Source organism: Gopherus flavomarginatus, chromosome 5 (genome assembly GCF_025201925.1).
Source record: "Gopherus flavomarginatus isolate rGopFla2 chromosome 5, rGopFla2.mat.asm, whole genome shotgun sequence".
Classification (NCBI taxonomy): Eukaryota; Metazoa; Chordata; order Testudines; family Testudinidae; genus Gopherus; species Gopherus flavomarginatus.
Genome location: NC_066621.1, coordinates 91,223,977 through 91,249,075, shown reverse-complemented (window position 1 = coordinate 91,249,075; position 25,099 = coordinate 91,223,977). Strand labels below are relative to the sequence as shown.

At 42.5% G+C, this 25,099-nt stretch overlaps 1 protein-coding gene across 3 annotated transcripts in view; it reads left to right on the top strand.

The window, feature by feature from the left end:
- The window catches only part of DCAF5 (DDB1 and CUL4 associated factor 5), a 99,547-nt gene that overhangs the window by 49,711 nt on the left and 24,737 nt on the right, over positions 1-25,099 (top strand). For all 3 annotated transcript variants that reach the window (XM_050953463.1, XM_050953465.1, XM_050953464.1), the window contains 2 exons: positions 3,669-3,882; positions 23,252-23,318. In XM_050953463.1, the coding sequence (XP_050809420.1) occupies positions 3,669-3,882; positions 23,252-23,318 (281 nt within the window). The remainder of the gene's footprint in view (positions 1-3,668; positions 3,883-23,251; positions 23,319-25,099) is intronic.

The window sequence follows — 25,099 nt, the reverse complement described above, 5'->3', positions numbered from 1 at the left end:
CACAGCCATGGAAAGGTTACTATAAGAGAACAGGTGGGGACAGTAGATTGGGAGAATTGTAGTGGATAATTATGAGTACTGGCATGGGGCACTCGTGGGCACTATTATTTCTAGGTTGTATAGAAGTTGGTTTTGAGCAACATTCTTTAAAAAAAGAGAAAATCAGTAGTGATGCAAAGAGAGAGTTCAAAGAGCTGGTGTAGGGGAATCATCTGTGCTCATCAAAGGGAGAGAGGGGGAAAAGGGAGCGTGTGGATTGTGAGGGGGAACAGATATAATGAGAGAGATGGCCAAAATTGAAGAAATGGGGGATGTGGTGAGATGACCTCATGGTGATGGATGGAATGGCCTTGTAAACTTTTATTAATAATAATAATAATAATAATAGATCTCCAATTAATTATTATCTCCTAGAACTGGAAGGGACCTTGAAAGGTCATCGAGTCCAGTCCCCTGCCTTCAGTAGCAGGGCCAAGTACTGATTTTTGCCCCAGATCCCTAAGTGGCCCCCTCAAGGATTGAACTCACAACCCTGGGTTTAGCAGGCCAGTGCTCAAACCCTTAATGTTTAACAATAAAATACTGTTTAAATATGAGGGTTTCTTCTGGGGCTAGTTAGTAAAAAGAAAACACAAGTTTTCTTTTGTGTGTGTGTGTGTGTGTGTGTGTGTGTGTGTGTGTGTGTGTGTGTGAGAGAGAGCTGCTGTTTGTAGATTTCAAGTTTTCATTTAAAAAAAAACAAACCTCTTTTTCAGGTTTTTGGTGAACATTTTTCAGTTTTTCCACAAAATGTTGAACTTTCCCATTGAAAATGCTGACTTTTTTTCTCATTTTCATGCAATTTTTCACCAAACTGACAAACCCCATTTCTCAACCTGCTCTTTTCCCTCTTTCTTCTTAAACTAGCACTGACATACACATGCAGCTTGAAATCTAGTCAGTGTTGTGTTGTTTTTTTTTTAAAGCTGTTACTTCCCCCTCCCCCCCTTTCCAAGAGATCTATTTTTTTCTCCCCAGTTGGTTTATTGGGGTAGGGGAATACAATCCCACAAACAACAAGGGTAACTGACTGACTATACAGGGGAAGCAGTACTAACAAATGGAGGGAGGCATTTTTTTTCTCTCTTACCCTTTTTCATTGCTAGGCCAGGTCTAGGCTACAGACTCTTACCAGCGTAGCTATGTTGGTTAGGCGTATGACAAGGCAAGATCTGTGACCAACATAACTACGCTGGTAAAAACCCCTATTTATACACACAGTTACACTGGCAAAACTGCACTTTTGCAGATATGGGGTTTTTTTTCTGTGATATGTGGCTTGGATAAGCTACACTGGCAAAAGCACAGTTTTGCCAGTATAACTGCATCTACCTTAAGGGCTTGTTGACACTCGAAAGTTGTGCCACTTTAATGATACTAGCATAGATAAAGCAGTACAACTCCCCTTAGTGTGAACACAGTTATACCTGTGTATCTGTTCCCTTACAGAAAGGGGGATAATCTATACTGGCATAAGGCATTTTTGTACCAGTATAACTGTGTCCATTCTAGAGCCACACTGGTATAACAATATTAGTTTAAAAAAAAAATCACACTCATAAGTGACAACATTATACCACTACAAAATCTCTGTGTAGACCCAGGCCTACAAGCTCTTTGCTGATACAGTATAATGGTATAGCTATACAAGCAAAGCCTTCCAAATGTACACCTGGCCTCAGAGAATTCAAGAATATAGTTACAAGTGTTACTTGCAACACTTCTTGGTACTTTTGTCTTTTAAAAAACCAACTTTCCCCCGTCACACTTGTTCCCTACAAAGTAGGTTGGAAATGATTTCAGCCTCTGATGTTAGGTTTCCGTACTACCATTGTCTCAGACTGCATAAAGAAGTCATTTACAGAGGAGGCTTTCAAGGGTTTGTAGGTTTAATATTTAGGAGTAAAACCTAGGATAAATTTTCAGAAGGGACTGGTGATTTTGGGTGCTTAAATTGATATCTTATGGGGAGGGGGCTGATTTTCAGAAAATGCTGAGCACCTGTTCTGAAAATCAGATCCTTTTAAGCACCTTGGGTGCCCAACGTGAGAGTCATTAGTCCCTTGAAAAACACCTCTAGTTTCTTCATGGAAGTCCAGCTCTGGCCACTTTGGGGGGAGGGGAACTGAGCCCATTTAAAACACATCAATAGGTTCTTCTTGACTCTAACCAAAGAGCAAGTATCTGTTCAGTTTTACAGTATATGTCATAAAACAAGACATGCTTAAACCTTTGTGGAATGCAGATTTCGTTCCAAGGGGAATGACTCACTTATAAAAGCTTTGGGCAGAGAACTATATCTGAAAATATGATGCATTAAAACCTATGAGTCAACTTCCCCTGGAAATATGTAACATCTGTACACACATGCCTGTTAGCTACTGAGGTGGACAAGATTTCACAGCTGTGTACAAATCAGCTGGTGAAGACTCCCTCAAACCCATGAACGAAAAGGTCTATCTCAGATGTTGTGGTAGGAGTCATTAAATCTCTTAAAACCAGACACAGAGCAAACAAAAGATTTTCCCTATCCGTAAGGATGCATTTTGAAGTACAAAGGAACCCAAGCCTCACAAACTGGATTTCAACCAAGTTTCTATTATCCTGGGTGCCTGAGGGAGACAAAGAGCTTGGCTTTCCTGTAAAGAAGAATCTTTAGGGTCTGGGAACACCAACATTCACTCTTGTCTTGGGCACGTGACCAAGAGTTGACATAGGTACACTTGTTACTATCAGCATGCTGGGTGAGACTATGGACTTCTACCATGTAAGACTTTTAGGCAATAGTGTCATATATTATATAAGCTTTGCCTACTTAGCAGTATTTGTAGGTGATGCCTGTCTGCGATTATCTAACTCTTATCTTTTGCTTTCTCATAATAACTTAACCTTAAAGTAGTCTTTTATTTAAGATACCTAGAGCTGATTGTTCTCACTAGCAGTCAACACAAACATTACCTGATGTGCTGTAGAGATGTAAACTGTAAATGGAAGCTGGAATGAGGGAATGGTCTGAGAAAGAGCTGCAGCCTCCATCCTCCAACATGGTAGCAGAAAAGTGTTAGCCCACACTAGTTAAGGCACCGGATGAACCAAAAGATCTGAGTGCTGGCAGGGTAAAGGCAAATAGCCCAACCCCTACAACAGTGGGTTTTTTGTTTTTTTAATTAACAATTGTAATCATCTGTGTCTCAGAATTCCCTGCATGGGGACAAATTCTATCTGCTGCACATAGGGGTAGGATGGAGAATAAAATCTCTGTCAATTAAGCAAGCAGCACTAGCCTCTATCTCCAGGCACCTTTCTAAACTGAGTACTTTTTTTAGCTTGTCATTCAAGCTTTGACTCAAATTTGCTTGGGAATGGGTGCTTTTAATGGTTTTTCTGCAGAAATTGGGCAGAGAGAGACTTTATTCAGATTTATAAAATTGTTTATATTGCAGCATAATGAAAATGACAACACCTGGAGCAAAGATCATTCTGCAGAATTTCCTCTTCTCTTTAAAACTCTAACTACACTGGGAGATCACATATATATTTTAAAAAGTGAAACACAGTTGATACTCTTATGTACACTTTAAATTTCAGGCAGCCTGCCTGACTTGTTCTCTCTTTCTTTCCTTTCCTAGTTCACTGCTCCGCTATGGTGGAAATCTGTCCCTTCAAAGTGCCATGAGTGTCCGATTCAACAGCAATGGAACCCAGCTGCTAGCACTGCGTCGGCGTCTTCCACCAGTCCTCTACGATATCCACTCCCGACTGCCTGTCTTCCAATTTGACAACCAAGGTTACTTCAACTCATGTACTATGAAGAGCTGCTGTTTTGCAGGCGACCGTGACCAGGTAACGGGCAAGTGGTGCCCTCCCCAGCTCACGTGTTAATTACTCTGTGCAAAAGTAGAGGCTTTCATGAGCATTTGAAAACAACTTTTAAGAGCCTTCTCTGATTTGGGGGATATTACTGAATCCAGAACACGGTGGGAGGGGAGGGTGCGGAGAGAGGAGGAGTTGTCCTTAATTTCTTCCTGTTGCAATACTACACAATTGTAAGTGAAAAATAATGCACACCAAGGAGTGTGGTAAATTCTACATCTGAATAAAGTAATCTAAAATTAGAAAACGTATTTTTAAAGGAAACATAAATTAGCTCTCTGAAAGGTCCATTTGATCAGTTTTCACACCTGTGAATTAGACAATATTGTCTAGGTCAGAAAATTAAACTACTTATTTAAAGCTGGAGAAACAGGCCGGTAAAATCAAACATTGTGAGTATTTAAAATTCTTCTTTCTCAACTTACATGTCAAATTTCATTATTTTACAAGTAAAACCAAATTTTTACAACTACTGGAACCACAAAACATGCCCAGCATGTGAGATTTCCCCTGATATCAATAACAAAGATTTTGTAATCAGAACTTAAATTTCCCATGCAGGAGATAGAATAGAGTCTCTTGTAACTGTAAGGGCTCAGGCATGAAAACATATTTCTGTTACTGAAGTAAGTGGCTATGACTAAGAAGCATAGGGAGTAGGTATGTTTGTGCATTTCTAATCGGAGTGCACAGAAGCAGTACTGAAGGCAATTTAAAAATTAGAGGAGTTTGCCCCAAGGAAACTTAAAAAGGGCAAAGAAATATATTACAGAAGCAAATTAACCCGTTGTACATTTGGAAACATGCCACTTCTTATGGGTCCATAATGAACAAACCTAAAGATGGCACTAGTCTTTTTCCTCTAGAGGTCAGAGTAGAACTACAATCAGGACTCAGATAGACCTTTTAGCATTATGCTTTTTATACTTTTTTTTGTTTTTTGTTTTGTTTTTTTTGGGGGGGTATGGATACATGCATTAGTTTTATGGGAAGAATGTGGGCATTCTTCACTGGGCCTGTTCTTTGCTTTTTGAAAAGCCCAATAGACACAGGTTATCTGGTACAGTTAGGAAGCTGGTATATAAGCATTACATACAATATGGGATATCTGAGCAATGGGAGATGCACTTCCTGATGAAATTTAGAGCAGGGAAGGAAAGAGGGAAGCTGAGACATAAAATGGAACATCAAGAGACAATTGGGGCAGCCTTCTATAATGGCAAACTTTTTTTAAGGTGTTATGGAAAACCTTTCACTGGTGCCAAAACATGTACATGTAACTTAATCTTTGGTGTGGGGAAGTCTATTAACTGCAGAAATGTCAAATATAAGGGCATACTAATCACACCTGGTACATCAATCAACCAAACTAAAGGAAAACTGCAATGACTTTTTTTTTTCACCACTGATTTAGAGGACTCCAAAAATAATGAATTGGAATATGAAAGTTCAAGAAACTACACAGCAATAGTTAAAAGTAACTAACTGGATATGTTTTAAAATATCCAATGATAGGAATTGGACATGTAGGGGCTGTCACTTCCAACAGGAATTGCATTCTGGTAGGGCATATCTAGACATGAAGATAAGAGCTAGAACCTGCAGCCAAATGCACAAAGGATACAGGACAGGAGACTTCTGCAGTTCTTTGTAAGACAAATTCTGTACTTTGGCAGGTGTGTTGGAGTTCTGTGTTTTTGTGTGTGATATGTGTCCATTCATGAAACCAGAAAAATTACAGAATTTACAGAAGAAGAGCTTGGAAATTTGCACCCATCTGTTTATCTTGGAGTGTTATGCTGCATCCAATTACTATAGTACCTTAGTGCCTTCCACATAAAATCAGTAGCAAAGTCCCTAATGAGCTTTGTGGAGTCTCTGACACTTTTCCCTTTATGGGGTCAGAACTCTGCTTTGGGTGGGGGGTTGTGAGGAAGGGCTTGGAAATAAGAGATGTTAAATTTGTGAGTGTCACTTAAGATTGAAAGGTGTTCTCCGGCTGCAGCTCTCGTTTCTTGTCTTCTGGTATGTGCTAAGCAGACAATATGTATGATTCAGGCCTCGTTTTTAATTTTCTATTCCAGATATCTTCAGGAAGTAACTCAAGATTTAATATTTTATGTTGGACCTAGCGATTAATACTTTATATTCTATTCCAATTTTCAATTAAAAATATTGAGTATTGTACAAAAGTTGAGACCACCTCACAAAGTTGTATTTGATTTAAAAGTTATACTCCTAAATGGAAAACATGTGGTTACCAAAGGCATACCTCAGTTGGGCATGGGATGGTTGTTGTGTTGAGGGGGCTGTACTTGAATAATTAGTTCTATCGACTAATAGTGATTTTTTTTTAATTTATTCCGTCTTTGGAAGCTGGGGCAGGAAAGAGACCATTCTAAGGGGTCTCAAAGATGAAGCATGAGTTATGGAACAAGTCATAAACATATTAGCAAATGATCAGGAAAAAACATGGAAGAAGAAAAGTAAATTTCCTGGATGGCAAATTAATTGAATGTTAAAGGATAGGGGAAGAGGTAGATTTCCATGTCTTTGTTCTCCTTTTTATATTATTCACTAGTTAGCTTAGTTTTACATATATATTGAGCTGATAGCTGAATATAAAAGTTAATTCCCACTAGAGAGCATAAAATACACTCTTCATTGTATGGCAAAAGTCCTAAATAACCAACATTGCTAAGAATGTAGTTTTGGTTAACAGAACTTGTAGATGATTCTTTGTCCAGACAGTGATGAAGATAGAAACTCTTGAGTTTTATGGCCATCAGGCTCTACATGTGTTCTTGCATTTCTCTCTTTATAGGGCTTTGTGCTCTGGAATCCCTCTCTCTCTGATAGACTCTGTTAACCATCCCAGGGAACAGAGACAGAAAATGCTGTAATATTTGTAATTGAGAATGGGAACCTGCTGCAAGTGATTTGCATGCAGGCAAATGGTATTAAAGCAGGCCTGCTGCTAGTAAAAGAGAAGCCTAATGTCAATGAGTTAGTATCATTGTTCCCTGAAGTTGTAAAAAGTAGAAATGTTCATTCTTTAGCCTCACTATGAAATTGCTGAACTAAAAATCATACAAAATATAAACTGAACCTCAATCATTAATGAAATTGAGAGAGAGGTTATAAAAGTGCTTCACTGGTTTGCATTCCTATTGGACTTGCAGATATTTTGGGCAGGTAGGCTGTGACAAGAACATATCCCTTTTATTGGGCAGAGGCTAGCTAGCCGTACTTCTTTCTATGCCCTTGGTTACAGGCCTTTGTGTTCCTATGAAAGCATCTGAATCATTCAAGTCTGAACACTAACATAACCGTTGTCCTTATGAACCTGTTGAAATAATACACAGAATATGCAAGATTTTTCCCCCAAAATGCCAGACCCTCAAATCTAGTTTGCTCTAAATGTCTGCATTCTTTAGTTTTATTTAATCAATCCATAATGAATTTTCATTAATTTGGATTATAACTGATAATGATATTAGGGCCCTTACTCATGTTGAGTGGTGTAGTATTCTTCAAATACCTGGATTCTTATGGTGATCAAAGTACAAATGAAAACTTTTATCGTTTGGATCCGCACAAAATTCTGCCCTTGTCCTAGGTATTAAATATGAATACACTGTTCACGTGCTACTTACTAAGAAGCCTCTCCTCTTCCTTTTACAGGAGCTCTGATCTTGATCAGTGAATGAACACAATATAAGTGTCTTGTTTGCCTTTAATTAGGAGCTCAACTCAGCCCAGCTTAGCTCCTCTCACACCCACAGAAGAAAATAAGGGGTGTGGGGAAGGCAGATTGAATAGGCCCAACTTTGGCCTTAGTTACACCAATGCACCCTATCAACTTTAGAGGGACTGCCTGGATTTAAATGAAGAGCACAGTTTGTCCCAGTACATATACACTTAGTGGAAGGCATTTGTATCTTAGTGTTGGGTGATAGATAAACTTCCTGCTCATGATTCCCAGCTGTAATATGTGGTGCAAATGAACAGAATGCCAATCACCAGCTTTTGTTCCACACTATATATGTTTTGAACCACTCCAGGGCCTGTGGTAGTAAAATACAGCTGGTTGTTGCTTGCCTCAATAAAAGGGTTAATTTGTATCCTGTGACTAGAACAAAAAGTGTCTTGAATCTATGGCATGCCCTCAGACATTACATCACCACTCAGCCTCTTCTGTTGACATTATACTGAAGGGGAGTTTCAGGAATGCACAACTTGCTGTACTGCAGACTTTTAAAATTCCCTATAAAGTTACAGCTTTCCTTATGTTTAACTCTGCACACTAAACTCTGGTTAGGGATAATATGATTTATGCCCATCAACTAACCAAAACGTCAGCACTGCTCTCTTCCAGACAGGGTTAGTTATATGGTTGCTAAGCCCCATAAATGCGGGGAGTTGCTGTGGTATGGAAATATAACTTCTGTTGTACTTCCCTGCATGCGTTCTAGTTAAAAGGACATGTTTCGAGGCAGTGGTACTTATCAGTGTCTAATTCTTTAAAAATTAAAGGAGAGTTTTCCTCTCTAAAGAGTACATGTATGCTTTTCCTGTGCAAAAGGATGCCAGAGTATGAATGATAGCTCACATCAGGTCTTGAAATGTAAAGAACTCAGTGTGCAAATATGTTGGGTTATTTGTTTTGGGGGGGAGGGGCGGGGGTTAGGACAATTCCTTACATAAAAAAGAATTTAGTGTCTTATATATTTTTACAGAGAGAAAATTGGTGTCTGTCAGCTTGCTCAATGGCTGGTCTTCATTGATAAGATTGATTGATTTTAAAAGGAATGCAGTTGGAACTGAGCTTTGTATATAGAAGTTGAAGAAACCCAATTCCATCGCCAAACATTCACTTTCAGTATTTGTCTCCCCTTCCCCTCCTCCCATCCCATCCCATCCCAAAAGAAACTACTTCATGGCATCTGAGTCACAGCAAAAGTGATAGAGAATGCCCCCTTTGATTCTGCTGACTCCCCCTCATCTCCCCGCAGCCCTCCTGCCCTGAACATTTCTTATCCCTCATTTCCTGCAGACCTTTGTAGGAGAGCTTTAGTCCTCCGGACATTGAGGTCAGCACAAAAGGAGCTGTTCTCCTTCGCTCCTTTTAGGCTCTGCAGGCAAGGGGCCCTGATTTTGAGTACTTTCAGAGGTTTGCAGAATTGGAGCTTTTTTTATGTGCACTTTGGGAAATCTGCAGTGTAAGGATTTATCTCTTCAGGATGATGGGTGTGGTCTGGTCTATGATTTAAATAATAATAATAATAATTAATATTAATTACCTGTTGCTGACAAAATAGGGGCCAGCGATGGGTACAGCTGAACTGGTGCTGAATGCTGTTTAACTGCAAGTGTAGACAAGAACATAAGAATGGCCATGCTGGGTCATTCCAAAGGTCCATCTAGCCCAGTATCCTGCCTACCAACAATGGCCAATGCCAGGTGCCCCAGAGGGAGTGAACCCAACAGACAATGATCAAGTGCTCTCTCTTCTGCCATCCATCTCCACCCTCTGACAAACTGTGTTCAGAATCAAGCTTAAAATCTGCTCTTTTCTGGATGGATAGTGATAAGAAGGCTAGGAATATTGTATTCTCATAATTAATAGAATTTTCTATTCAGTGGGTTCAAGAGAGCAGGAAAAGCATGCAGGATGCCTGCAGCTGTAGCAGTGTTCAGAAATAGTCTACATCTACCCCTCTTCCTCTCCGTGTACATAGAAACGTCGTCTTTGTTTTCTTTGGGACGTCGTGGAAATATTTTCCTTGCTGCAGAAATCTGCAGTCATATTCAGTTTCTTCTCCCAGTGATTAAAAATTCAGTTTTACTATGCAGTGAGTCTGCAAAATATTGATTGATAGGTTTTGATAACAGTTTTTTGTATGACAGGTCTTTAAAATTGCCCTTTGGACACTCAGTTGCTTTTAAGATTGGGGTGTATGTTGGGAGTGAGAGTAGTGGTTTGATTTGAATTTTCAGTGCAGTTCTTTAGTCTATTACAGAGCCATCTGGCTTTTCTTGTTCAATCGGTACAGTTAATTAGACCGGCATGTCTCTTACCGGGCAACAATTGATCAATTACTGCAGAGAAAGCCTTTGGGGAGCTGCGTAAGTTGATCAGCACATGGTTAACAACAATAGTTGATGATGAATGTTTCCTTCTCCAACAGCTTTAATTGGACAAACATTGTATGCTTTGTAAACATTTATGTAAGTGTTATAAATGGAGAAGATTCTTCTCTGCCCTTGACTTGCTTCTTGAGGATAAAGGGAGGTTTTAAGTCCTGTTTAATTACTTAACGTGGCTCAGATTGTAGCATAAAGAACCAGCCTGGAAAACAGTTTCAGGTTAATAGAATTGTGCTGATTAGTGTGAAAAAGGATAACTTTTTTCTTTTAAGCCAGTGTGTTTGTTGTTACCATAACACTTAGGAGCCGCACTGTGCTGGGTACTGTACAAACACTGAACAAAAATGTGGTACCTGTCCCTAAAAGTTTACAATCTCAGGGTATGTCTACATCTACAATTTTGCAGCGCTGGTTGTTACAGCTGTATTAGTACAGCTGTATAGGGCCAGCGCTGCAGAGTGGCCACACTTACAGCAACCAGCGCTGCAAGTGGTGTTAGATGTGGCCACACTGCAGCGCTGTTGGGCGGCTTCAAGGGGGGTTCGGGGAACGCGAGAGCAAACCGCGGGGAAGCAGGTCTCCTTCCCCGCGGTTTGCTCTCGCGTTCCCCGAACCCCCCTGCAAGCAGATCTCCTTCCCCGCGGTTTGCTCTCGCGTTCCCCAAACCCCCTCCCCGCAAGCAGGTCTCCTTCCCCGCGGTTTGCAGGAGGGTTCGGGGAACGCGAGAGCAAACCGCGGGGAAGGAGACCTGCTTGCACGGGGGTTCGGGGAACGCGAGAGCAAACCGTGGGGAAGGAGACCTGCTTGCTCGGGGGTTCGGGGAACGCGAGAGCAAACCGCGGGGAAGGAGACCTGCTTGCACGAGGGTTCGGGGAACGCGAGAGCAAACCGCGGGGAAGGAGACCTGCTTGATTACCAGAGAGGCTTCCTCGGGTATGCTGGGATACCTGCTTATTCCACGGAGGTCAAGAAAAACGCTGGTAAGTGTCTACACTTGATTACCAGCGCTGGATCCTCTACACCCGAGACAAAACGGGAGTATGGCCAGCGCTGCAAACAGGGAGTTGCAGCGCTGGTGATGCCCTGCAGATGTGTACACCTCCTAAGTTGCAGCGCTGTAACCCCCTCACCAGCACTGCAACTTTGTGATGTAGACAAGCCCTCAGTATGACACAAGACAATAGATGGATACAAACAGATTGATGGGGGGTGTACAAGGACCCAATAAGACTATACTGGCCAGCTTTATGAGTAGTGGGTCTTATGCACCAGCGGCCTAATCATAGTGTAGCGTCCCTCTCCACCTGGTTACTTCCTTTAATGCCAGTCTTCTTACAGGTTTTGATGGACAAGTCTGGGTTCTTTTGGATCCCATCACCCACTCAGAAGGGTGTATCTTCTTTCTTTTTTCTATGAAATTATTTGGCAGTGCCTCCACCCCCTTGCTCCTTCCTGGCAGGGTCACCAGGGCAGCTTGGGTGGAAAAGTCTAACTACAGACACACAAAATATATTCAGCACAATAATTATATTGAACAGGAGACAAATACAACATCATAGGGTGAAACACTATTTTTAGGATCACCGGTGCTCACACTGAAAATACCCATGACTTGATGTAGCACATGTAAAATTAGTGTCCCATTGGTATGCGTACTTTGCTGGGGGCCTTGAAGACCTATAACCACAAAATTCTTCTCTGCAGTGGTTTAGCAGTGTGGCAGACTGGGTTCAGTACAGCCCAAAGGGCACATAAGTGGGAGAAGGTGGTAAATCCCTCCATAGGTGTAATACGCAGCAGGTTATAAAATCCTCAAACCCTTACCCCCTGGCATGAGGACACAGTTCAGGGAGTAGAGGGTCCCCAAAACAAATTCCCTGACCAACTAACTAAAACATAGTGCACCCACAAACTCCATGAATGATCCTCAGGTTCAAAGATGATGCTGGATTCCTCAATCACTGCAGAGGGGCTGCTGTCTGCTGGCAGGGATCCTCCTCAAGCAGGAATCAGGCTGCGTGGGTCCCAGGATTTCCACCTCACCACAAAGATGCAGGGCTCAAGGTGTAGGTTATAGAACCACACTAACATCCAAACTGTAGCCTCCTAGCCTAGCCTCCAGTCACACACTCAGCAGGCAGCCTCCCTGGACTAGCAGAGCTGACTATGTGGTGACTGGTCTCACCTAGGGAGCTGGGGAGCAAACCCAGCCTGGCTAGGGAAATTTCCCAGCAAATGCTACAAATTGGGAATCATCAGTGGGGAAGGAAAAACCCAGCTGAGGGATCTGCTGTCAAGTCCCTAGAGGCCTGTTCTCAAGGGCAACCCTGCTTGCAGGCCTGGGACTCACCAGCTCTGCCCTTTTCCTGGCTGGGTCCAGACTGACTACAAAATGGCTTCTCCCTGGGAGGGTCTGTCCCTCCCTATTGGTTGCTGGGTACACTCTGAGTCTGCGTTGATTCCCCCTCCATGAGCTGCCAGCAGACAGAGTCTCAGGAATCTGTGTAATCTCCTTAGGCGTTACAATAGTCGAATTTGTGTGTTGAAAATCTCTCTCTCCTCTTGGTCACACTACATTAGGCCTGCAGGATTTTCAGTATGTCTTGTGCCTTGTCCACCCCTGTGGCGCAGCCATGTTAATGGAATTGATTTTCAACATTAACCAAACCTAAAAGCCATTTCAGGACACAAGGCAAACTTGTACAGTAGATTGGGGGCAGCAGGGGCTTATGAATTTTCAAAGGCAGAATAGGTGTGTTGCATAAATCCTATATATCTTATTCATAAAGGCAAAGTCTTGCTTTCTAAAGTGAGTCTTGGAAGGCAAAAATCTCCATGGAAGAGTCATCAGGCTTGTATTCTTTTTAGTCTTAGTCATGAATTTTATTTTGGTTTGTTTATATGCTTTTTACGTAGAATGGCTTAGTTTCCTTTTGTTTGATCTTCCAGAGGGAAAGGTAGATTTGATATCTGGACTCAAGGAAAGAGATGGTAAAGCTGGGAAAAAGGCACTTGTTACCTCAGGAGTACAGATAAGTTTAATTAAGTAAAAAAGTACAAATGTTCACTTGACTGGGAACTGAAACTTGTATAAATCCCCATGAGGGGTTAAGGTCAGTATAACTGTTCGTATAACTCTGTTTTTCACACCCCTGAATGACGTAGCTATACTGAAGTAAGTGTGTAGTGTAGTGTAGTGTAGACCTTGCCTTTAGCTATAACACTGAGTACATGTCCCAGACCTGAAGAAGAGCTCTTTGTAAGCTGGAAAGCTTGTCTCTTTTACCAACATAAGCTGATCCAACAAAAGATATTACCTCACCCACCTTGTCTTTCAAATATCTTGGAACTGACATGGCTACAACACTACATACAGCATTTCTATTCATAAGTTGTTCTAATTTTAACAAATACTTCTAGGAATAATTTCCACCCGCCTCTCGCCATACTTTTGATTGGGTATACGAACTCCCCACTGAGCCAGAGTAAGAAGGGGTTAATAGTGTGCCCTGGATACAAGTATTAAATCAGCTGTACTCCACAATCATAAGTGTCAAGCCAGGGCCTTTGGCTGGAGTTAGTAATAGGGAGGCAGGGCCAGTGCAAGGATATTTTGCACCCTAGGCGAAACTTCCATCTTGCGCGCCCCCCCCCCCCCAAAAAAAAATCACATACATTATACACAATACACGGTCACGAAATTGTGCCCCAGGCCTTTTTTTATCTGCCATGAGGCTGCATCAACTGTAAATGAAAAAAAATGAAATTTTATTCCTATCAGTCCTTTTTCTTGTTCACTATTAAAAGTAAAGGATAGAGAATGCATGTCACTTACTATAATTAACTATTTGAATTTCATCAACTGTTTGACGTAAATATTAAGAGATCAAGATGACTTTCCCTTAAAATTAAGCAATGTTGATTGTAATCAGAAGTACACCTTTTTTAGTCATGTATACGTCCTTCCTTCATATCAAAATCTGACTGGGAGTGCTGCGGAACCCATTCTGCCTAACTAGCCATGCACCAATGATTAAAAACATCAAATGGTACAAACTCAATTTGAATGAAAAATTCCATTTTCTAACTAAATAGGTCACACACACTCAAATGGTTGCCAAGTGCTCTCTGTGGTGGTATGTTCATCTGCTCTAAATGCCTACTAACTTCCCTGTGACAATAATCTTTGACTTTGATCCAATGAAAGCAGGATGGAAAAGCTCCCCCCCCAGAAGACCTAAGACATGATGGCTGGATGACATAAACAGACACCTGTCCCTCACAGGCACTACCTCATAACATGCCAATTGTGCTCAGGACAGAACATCACAGAGGAATATTATGCATTCAGTGGTCTCTACGCTGGCCAAGCAACAGCACTTGACAACTAACCTAACCAGTCCATCCAACTTTTTTGACTGCTTCTTGGGCACTGGTGAGGGGTAACGGTGCCAGACTGAGCTCGGTGATGGGTGCAGTACAAGTCCACAAACTGAGGCAAGGTGCTGGGCCTAGCGTCCTGCTGAGACTGCTGTCCTGCACCAAGTGGAGCACAGCCTCCATGAGGAGAGAACTCAAATAAATATCTGCATGATTCCCCCAAGCACTTCTTCAGGCAGCTGCTGTGGGGGTCACTCACAGGCTTAGGCCTGCCTGTTGCAGGCAAAACACAGCAGCAGGGCTTAAAACTCAGACAGGGCTGCCCAGAGGATTCAGGGGACCTTGGGCAAAGCAAAATTGGGGGCCCCTTCCATAAAACATTTGCAATACTATAGTAACATGTATTAGGAAATGTAAAAAATAACTAGTGAAATACATTCAAAAATTAACTTGTAATAATTTGAAAATACACTAAATACATTATTTAAAAACATTTAAAAGCGGTAATGGTCTGTATACATTTGCAGTTACATAATGGGCAGATGATGGGTGATTGTGATGGTTGGTACCAATGGGCTGTCGCTGCCTGGGGGTGGTGCTGTTGTTGCCCAGGGCTGGGTGGAGAGCTGGGCTCTGGGTTCAGGGGTGCCCAGCTCACAGGGGCTGGGCTCAGGGATGTGGGGAGATGGGATCAGGGTGGTGTCCAGCTCAGAGGGGCTGGGCTCAAAGCTGGAGGTCAGGGCTGTGGGGGGGGATGGGGTCAAGGGGGGTGCCTGGGGGCACTGGGGCAGCTCTGCTCTGCAGGCTGCTGTTCTCTCGAGCCGCCCACATACAAGGGGAGCAGGAGCAGGGACCAGCCAACGACCAAGGGGGCAGGAGCACAGGCGCCTGAGGCCGAGCTGTGGGGAAGCAGTTGCTTACCTTGCCCAGCAGATGAGCGTCAGGGTCTTCTTTCTTCCTCCACTCCACCAAACCACCGCTGAGGCTCTCTTCTTCTCCTGCCCCTCGCTGGGGCTGATGTGAAGGCTGAGCCAGGGGGCAGCCCCCGCTTTCCTCCAGAAGCCCTTGTGTCTCGCCGTCGCAGGGCTCCTATCACGTGCGCTAAGCAAAGCTGCGCAGCTCTGCCCAGCCGCCGCCGCCGCCCCCCCAATGAGAAAAATTGCATAGGCTGGAGCCCCTGCTCTGGGAGGGAGAGGGATTCTGATTCCTGAGCCTCTGCTAGCAGCCCAGGGATTCCCCTGGGTCAGCGCACCGCCGGCAGCCTGAACCTCTCTGCAGTCGCAGCGGCGCCCTGACCCAGGGGACTCCCTGGGCTGCTGGCTGCTGCGGCGGCACCCTGACCAGGAGGACCCCCTGGCCTGCCGGCTGCCGTGGCAGTGCGTGCTGACCCAGGGTCAGCGCACCTCCACGGCAGCCGGCAGCCCGGGGTTTCCCTGGGCCAGGGGACTCCCTGGGCTGCAGGCTGCCGCGGCGGTGCGCGCTGACCTGGGGGGCGCCCTGGGCTGCGGGCTACCGCGGCGGGGCCCTGACCCGGAGATCACCCTGGGCTGCCGGCTGCCGTTAGCAGCTCAGACTCCCTCTCTGTCCCAGCAGCAGCTGCCGGTCAACCATTTAAAAAAAAATTTGGGGGCGCTTTTTGGTGCCCCCAAATCTCAGCGCCCTAGGCAACCGCCTAGTTCGCCTAAATGGTTGCACCGGCCCTGTAGGGAGGGAACAGTTAGGAGGAGGGAGGCCTCAGAAGTGACTGCCCTGATGAGGAAAACTCCATGTTGAGATGCTTAAAGGGAGCTGCGTTCACAGGACTGGGGACTACAGCCAGGCATGGAGATAACGGTCTTGTGTGTGGAAGGGAAGGCTTGGTCACACTTGTTTGGTCTTGTCTTGTCTTCCAGGGAAAGAGGGGAGCCTAGAATATGAACTGTTTTTCCTGTCAGGCAGTGGTATTTTGCTGAGGGTTTTTTTTTTTTTGGGAGACATTTTCCTCCAACTTCTTCCATAGACATGTCCTTATTTTTGTCTCAGCTGTGGCCAGTGGGCATTCTGCTAACATAACAGTGACACAGTACTGAAAAAAACAGGTCCTTGATAAATAACAAATGATCTTGTTGCTTGCATATGTGCATATTTTTTTACACACAAGAAACGTGGAATTATTGTAATAATTCCAGTGAAATTGTAAAGTAGATGTCAGTCAATTAATATTCTCCATATGAAATATATCTCCCTTTGTACTAAAAAAAAAAAAAAAAAAAGTGGGTTCGGGTGGATATAGAATTCTGCTTATCAAGTAACCCTTCCTTACACACATACTTTGCTTTAATCGGTATAGCGGAATAACCATTTCATGGGGACAAGAAAAAGTGGAATTCTCAAATTCTTCATGTAAGGAAATGTATATTGCAAGATGCTGAGAGCTTTCCAACAGACAACAATAGGAAAATAAAGACCTGAAGGCAGTAGGATTCCAGAATGTGCTAATGTTTGTTGTTGTGTGACCGCAGCAGCAACAGATGAGATCTCAAGTTGTGTGTATCGCCTGTGGTAATTTCCTTTGGGAGACATAGGGAGAGTAAGGGAGGTAGGGAGTGGGGAGAATGGGAGAAGCTGCAATGGACCAAAAGAGGAACACACAAGTCTAAAAGTAACTCTACCAAAGTCCTAGTCACTGTTAATTCCAAGCATTTTATGCATACTTACAGCTCTGAGAATTAATCCATGTGTTCTTCAGCAGCAGATATTAATCACACCTGAGAGTTTTCTTCCTTCTAAAGCAACTTCTGAATCAGCAACATGTAGTCATCTGGAAGCCTTTTCCTCTTCTTGTTGCTAAGAGCATAGATCGAGGCTGATCCTTCATAAGAACATCTATACTGGGTCAGAACAATGGTCAGTCTAGCCTAGTATCCTGCGGATGCCAGGTTCTTCAGAGGAAATGAACAGAACTGGTAATCATCAAGTGATCAATTTCCCCGTCGTTCATTTCCAGCTTCTGGCAAACATCCTTGCCCATTCTGGCTAATACTCTTGGATGGACCTATCCTCTGTGAACTTAATCGAGTTATTTTTTGAACCCTGTTATGGTTTTGGCCTTCACAACATCCTTTGGTAAAGAGTTCGACAGGTTGACTGTGTGTGTGAAGAAATACTTCCTTTTGCTTATTTCAAACCAGCTGCCTGTTCATTTCATTTGTCGACCTCTAGTTTGTGTTATGAGAAGGAGTAAATGCATTTCCTTATTTACTTTCTCCACACCAGTTATGATTTTATAGACCTCTATCATATCCCACCTTAGTCATCTCTTTTCCAAGCTGAAAAGTCCCAATCTTATTAATCTTTCCTCATATGGAAGCTATTCCATACCACTAATCATTTTCGTTGCCATTTTCTGTAACTTTCCAGTTCTAATATATCCTTTTTGAGATGCGGGGACCAGATCTGCACACAGTATTCAAGATATGGGCTTACCATGGATTTATATAGAAGCAATATGATTTTTCTGGCTGCTTATTTATTCTTTTTCCTAAAGATTCCCTTTAATAGAATGAAATACTTACTTAATTATGTGCTGATTCTTAGCCAATGCTTTTCTGTTAATGGCACATGTGATCATTCTGCATGTTAATATCTACCGTAGTGATCAGCTACTGCAGCAAAAAATGCAGACTATGAAGCAGGTGTTTTTAACATTGGTGGAGGCTTTTCCTTCCAAATGTCTGAGCTCTTCCCTCAGTGTCTGGCCTGATTCAAAAGTTGCCACTATTTCACCAATCCTCTATTTGGGGGCCTACCATTTATCCTTTCACTATTTCCTACCACCTTATGATTCATCACTGCTGGCTTACCTCCATGATCCTCATCAGTGTTACTCTACAAATCAGCTGGTAGAAGATACCCTATTAGGAGTTAGTCTTGCACATTCCCTTACAACCTAAGATCCTTGGACCACATATAAAGTGGAGTCTGAGCTGACATAATATTGTTTATATGGCTCCTTCAGTAAGTGCCTTTCTTTAAACCAGCCTAGTGGCATTCTGACACTTACCAACATATAACCATGGCACTGTGTGCTCCATGGCAACAACATTTTAAACTCTACAGCAGTATTAATTCGTTCTGTCCTGAAATATACTTCATTTCTATCCCCCAATACCACATGCAGCTATGGTTCATTGAAATACTAGCTCAAGTAAAATTATTTTCAAAAATGGATGTCTAAACAATCCTGGACAGGTGGCCCATTTACACACCCCAGGCTTTGGCACCAATGCTCTTATACAGGTGACACAGATCAGAACCTCCTTTCCTCTCCTCTCTGAATGTGCCAGGGACATGGGGAGATTGTAGGTGGCTTCAGCAGCTCATCTTCCTTTCTAAGCTTCAGTTGCTGCATTGTTCTTCAGCCAGTGCAGCTCATACGCCTACACTCCTGGCGATCCCCAGTCCCTGACTGTAAAATGGACTCCAGTTCTGGTTCCCTGACCCCGGCTACATGGTTCCATGCAACAGTGCAGGGAGCATGCTCTGTAATCCAGTTAACTGCTATTGTGAGGAAAGCTGGAAAACAAGAGACAGCTACAGGGAGTCCTGTCAGGGCAGGGAGATATGGAGGAAGAAAATATCGGGACACATGGGGGTGGGGGTCGCCAGCGTAGCAAAAGGAAAAAAAAATAACTAAACTCCTAAGTGCAAAATATTGGTCAGGGACGAGGGACAAACGCCTAAATATCGGGAGAGTCCTGATTTTATTGGGACGTCTGGTCATCATAGGAGGGGGAAGTGGGAACATTGGCTACTGGCTTTGATGGCAGCAAAATGGCAAATTCTGTGAGGTAGATGTGAATGTGATTTTTTTTTTTTACTCCTACCCAAAGTCCATGGGGTTCTGCTCTCCCATCACAGAGCTATTGGTTCAAGCTGTCTGCAGACTTGATAAGGTAAACTGAAGAGTCACCTGCACAACAGCTTTTACTGGCTATCGCTAGGCACAGCTCACTATTTAAAATGAAAACTGGGACTTGGGTACATCTGTCTGTGGCAGGCAGTGAATTCTGTGGCAAATTCTGCAGCTACAGGCTCCATCATACCATGTATGCACCCACATGCCTCACTTTGGAATTTGGCCCACTAAAGAAAGTTTAAGCTTGTGCAGCTTCATCAATGGGAGAGAGGACTGTAGCATGAAGTGAATGATTAGCAGGAAAGTTTTTTTTAAAAAGAGTAACTTTTTAAAAAGTATGAGTGGAGATGTAACTTCCTCTTCCAGCTCCTTGGCATGCAAGTTATGGCAAGTTAGACTCCCTAAAACTTGGACTGCTAGACCTATGTACACCCACTTACTAAAGTGCAACTAACCACCACCACATACATAGCCTCAGTTTTTCCCTTTGTTACTAGTTCCCAAAGAGGTTTGCTCTCAAACCAGACTCTTAGCATAGCTGCAGCCTGATACATTTTGAAGTTTCCAGGCTGGCTGTATGCATCTGTTTTATTCTTTACAAATGGTTTTTCTTTTTCCTTTTCCCCTTTTTAAAACAAAAAAAATCTGAAACTAATTCCTTCTGTTTATTCTTTTTTAGTAAATATATGATCTAAAGCAAGACATGAGGTGCTGGGTATGACAATGATTTTGGTAGAGAGGGAAACTTGGGGCATTATTGTTCAGGATCAGATGTTTCCTGATAGAAGTATTTGTTTAGCTTTCTCTTAGACCATTTTCAGCGATATTTTGTCATTTTATTTTCAAACTAGGGCCATCTTTGCCCTGTGCTGAGCAGTTTCTACTTTGATTACGTTCTGGGGTAGCAAATCTTGATAAGATGGCAACCCTTTGTATAATTTAAACAACTACAAAAACAACAGCAAAACTTTCCATGTAGCCTTTTCTTGTGTAACAAATACCATTTGCAGAACTGCTTTGTTTCTTGAACTGTTTTTGTTTGGGAGGCTGTCTGCATAAGCCTTAATTCATGTAGATCTGGCACAGTCGCCTAGCCTGCTGTGGGCTAGCACTTGTAAGCTGCCATATGAAAGGGAACCGCTTATATTCCTGGCACCACTAGGTCATTTTGGCACTGGTAAGCTGCCTAAGTGCCTGAACATGTTGGCTTGTAGGAATTACTCTTTGGAGTGCTTGGCACTGAAAGGAAGGGTTTTTTAGCAGTACAGAACTAGTGCACACAAGTTTTGTAAAGCAACTGGTGTTTGATCCATGCTCCTTCACATCAGTAAAGAGGCAATTTGCATTTGTAGATGCTTACTCATACCCATATAGTTTTAAAATTGGAGCTGCGAGGAGAAAAGAATAGTTGGTTGCATTGTCGATGGGTGGGGACTTTGAGGGGATTCCAGAGGTCTGATGTTGCATTGTTGTGGCAGCACATATTTTACCTGTAAAATAACTAGCATATTGTTTAAAAATCTTTACAAGGTTGTGTGTTTCTCCATGTAGTTTGGCTTTATTTTTGTTTCTTAGTCCTGTGTTAGGTCCTGTGATCTTATCTCTTCACAGCCTGCTATCATTCTGCCTGATGAGTTTGTTTATCCCTGGAGAATGGAAACCAGTTAAACTCAAGCCAGACAAGTAGAGCTTATCTTCTGTCAGAGGTCAAGAAAAGGCCAAATTTTCTTTCTTTTCTCTCACTTACCAAAAAAGTTTGATTTTTGGGGCTAGATTAATCAGATTTTTCACCAATTTAAATGATTCGTAAATCAGTAGACCCAACAGAGTTACTTTCAGTTTACATCAGGCTAACTGAGATCAGAATCTACCCCTTTGTCCTTAGTTTACATGCCCTGTTGTCCATTATTTGAGATTAAGGTAAATGAGTCACAGAGCAGATTGTTGGAAGATATGGTAAGAGGTAGTTTTTGTGTCCCCTGCAAGTGGAAGACAGTGAAATGTTCTCTTTTTCAAATGTCCCCTTGTCACTGTGACAGGTTGGATCCCTTAGGATGCCACCTAATGTGTTGAGATATCACTGAGCCCATCTGTTATGCCAGCCTAGGGCCCTTTTTTACCTGTCTTGCTGAGCCAGGCTATTTAGCCTCCTCCAGCCAACACACAGGCAGGGCCACACCCAACTGCAGGATGAAACAGACACTGAGATCAGTTCTGGGAAGGCTCAGTTTAAGGGACGTGCCCCAGCACTCAGGTGTCCACCTCCCCTTGGAGTGCAGACCCAATGGTATATTATGAAATTCACCTCCTCCCTCAGTGTGAAGGAAGGTATGCACAACTCCTTGTCCCCCCTCTCCCCAGTTAGAAAGTACAGAAACTGGGTTTAATAAGAAACAAAACAAAACTTATTAACTGTAAAAGGCAAATTTTAAGTGGTTAAAGGGGTAGCAAACAGAACAAAGCAGATTACTAAGCATATAAAACCAAACACGCAAGCTAAGCTTGTTTCACTAAAGAAATTTGTTATAAATAGTTTTTTGTTGCAGGCAGATTACCGAAAGTCTTGAAAGACAGCTACACTGTCTCCAGCTTGAAACCTCAGCTGGTATTACTCACAAGCTGGGTGCCCTTCTAGCTTGGGCTCAATCCTTCTCCCCTCAGTTCAGTTCTTGCTTCCAGGTCTTTTTCAGTGTCTCTTAGGGTGGGGAGGCAGAGGAGAACCTTGATGTCACTCCCCGGCCTTATGTAGCTCTTGTGCATGGTGGGAACATTTGTCTCCCAGTGGAAGAACACTGGTATTCCAAAGGGTGGGTCCACTACTAGGTGAGTCAGACCCATGTCTCTGCAGAGCTGTGGCCACCATTACTTGTAAGCTGTCTGGAGTGTCCACAGGAAGGTTAAGCTCTTTCACAGTCCATTGTCTCTGCTAATGGCCCATTAGCCCTGTCTGGCTTTTCCATTGTTGTACCTGAAGGGCTAATTGGGGTTGATGCCCAAAGTAACACATTTGAAATATAGATACATAATTAATATCCCTAACTTCAGATACAGAAATGATACGGGCATACAAATTGGATAATCACATTCAGTAAATCATAACATTTCCAATGATATCTCACATGAGCCATATTCCATAAAGTACTTCTCAGGTATGTCCTATTCATATCATAAGCATATTTTCATAAAGAATATGGAGTGAAACATCAGTCATACTGCACTATGCGAAGTATGGAATACATAAAGTAATGTGCATTGTGCCTTTGTGTAAATATAAAGCATTTATTCATCCATTATGGGCTTCTGAAAGGAGGGGCTGTTTGTAACCACCTCCCCAGCAAAACTATAAGCCAAAAAAAAGGACAGTATTGTGATAAACTCGTATTTGCGGCGTTTCCTGAAATTTAAGAAGAGAGAGCTAGATTTGGTCATTTTCCCTCTGCTGAATAATAGCAAGATGATTCTCGGCAACAGTGAGTGAGTTTTCATGGTAATCTTCATAAAGGTATCAGTGGTGCAGGGGTGGTTGAATGTCTGTCTGGCCCATTCTAGATGCTTGTGGTGTCTGAGGATGAACAATTTTGAGTTTAGGAAAGGGTGAGAGCTCAAAGTTCAGGGTGGTTGGGTCTGGGATTTTGGTCTGGATCCATCTCTGCTTTGGAGGCTAGACTGCATAGCAGATCAAAAATAAAACACGGACAGCGGACGCTTGCTTGGAACTCTCGTCCTTTTGTGTCCAGAGTTCTGAGATCCCGAGCTGGGGCAGCAGCCTGTCCAGACACACAGAGAAGTAAAACTTAGAAGTTCTAAAAGTCATGACCAAACAGCTGGAATTCTCTCAATTCACTTTTAAGATAACCTAATTCAAGCGATGCCTCACCTGTAACTTGCTTTATTTATTTCTATTTCTAATAGTACATCCTCTCTGGCTCTGACGACTTCAACTTATATATGTGGAGAATTCCTCCGGATCCAGAAGCAGGTAAGTTTGTATGTGGAATCTGACGAATACTAGTGTTAAATACTAGTGACCTCTCAAAATATCACAAAATATCGTACTGTATTATAGATTGAGGCCAGAAGGGACCCTCGTATACTCTGTTCTAGCCTGACCTTCTGCATAATGCAGGCCTTAGAACTTCACCCAGTCTTTCCATTGCATTGATCCAAATGTCTTGTGCTTAATCTAGAACATAACTTTTTTGGAAAGATGTTGACTCTTGATTTAAAGACATCAGGTGTTTGGAGAATATACCACTTCCTTTGATTTAAACTACTTCAGTTATTAACCCTCACTGTTGAAAATGTCTACTTTATTTGTGTTGAATACAATTAAGTATGACCTGTTGTGCTGGGGGACACGGAGCAGCATTCACTCACACTCCCTGTTAGTACTTGGCCCAAGCTGTTCAACCAGCGAACCAAATTCGATGATGAATCCTGGTCACGTGCCACCTGAGACACATTGCACATCCACTAATAAGGCTTCCTGTGCTACAGTTACATAGTAATGTGGCAGATAACTTGCCTTAAAAATAAAGTGCCAAGGTTTTATTTTATTCTTAAAAGCTGGTTGGGTACAGTGAATGATGAGAGCTAGCTGCTTTTGGGAGAGTAGGTCATAAAAGGCTCAGCAAACTGGAGAACTTTGGAGAAAATGAGGCCTCTTAATTTGACTGGTTATTAAACTTGATTCTGTATAATAATCTATTTTATTGGGATACAAAACTGACGACTATGTTTATACCATAGAAATTTAAGGATACTAACATCTCTTAACCAGGATTATATGGATTTGTCCTCTCTTTTCCCTTTGACTTTCTCATCCTTTCTCTAGGAGATCAATTTCCTGTGTAACTTTTTGGTTTAAAACGGCTATTTTGAAATTAGTAAGAGAGAATGTGTAGATTCTAAATTACACTTCTATATTCTAAAATAGGCCTGTTCATATACTCTTCCTTTAGTTATTGGTCAGTTCCTGGATTTCAGGATATTGCATTTCTCTGGCAATGGATGCTGATGGCCCTAATATCTAGAGGATCCATCCCTCTGTTAGTTGTCTTCAACTCTTGGCTGTGAACCATGCAATTCTGCACTTGGTGCTGAGCAGATGAGCTCCTGTGTACAAGGACTGATACCTAGAGTTAGCACAAATTAACATGTCATGTTAATCAACATTTTCCTGACCAGTCTTACTGTAACTTGAGGGTGGGAGTAGTACAAGATTTCAACACTTCAGTTACAAAACGAATTGCTTAATGTCAAATGCAGTAATAATCAGAAAATCACAAGATAGAGTATGTATGTCTTGATCTCCTGTCACCTTTTTGGAAGAATTTAGCTGAGCTCATACTCTTGCTGATAAGCCATTCCTATCTCATATAGGCATCACTTTATTTGCTGATATTATGCCACTCCCTTGAGGAGGCCCAATTTAACTGTCCTGTGCAGCTAATCTATTTTTAAACCCCAAAGCATTTTAATGTATCCAGTGAACATTTCCAGAATTTGATCTGAGAATGACTCTTCAAGATTTTCATTAGTAATAATGGGGCCATTATACACTTTATGGATATTGGCTTCTGTGGTAACTGATTTGCCAGCCATCCAGTTCATCTAGGATGAACTGATCTGTAGTTATCTGTCTTCGTCACTCACCTCTTCTTCCAACCTAAGAGGGAGTGGGGGAATTCTCCAGAATTTATGTAGCCTTCTTTATTGTGACGAAAGACAGTTTTTTCAACTCAGTGAGTGGGGTTTGAC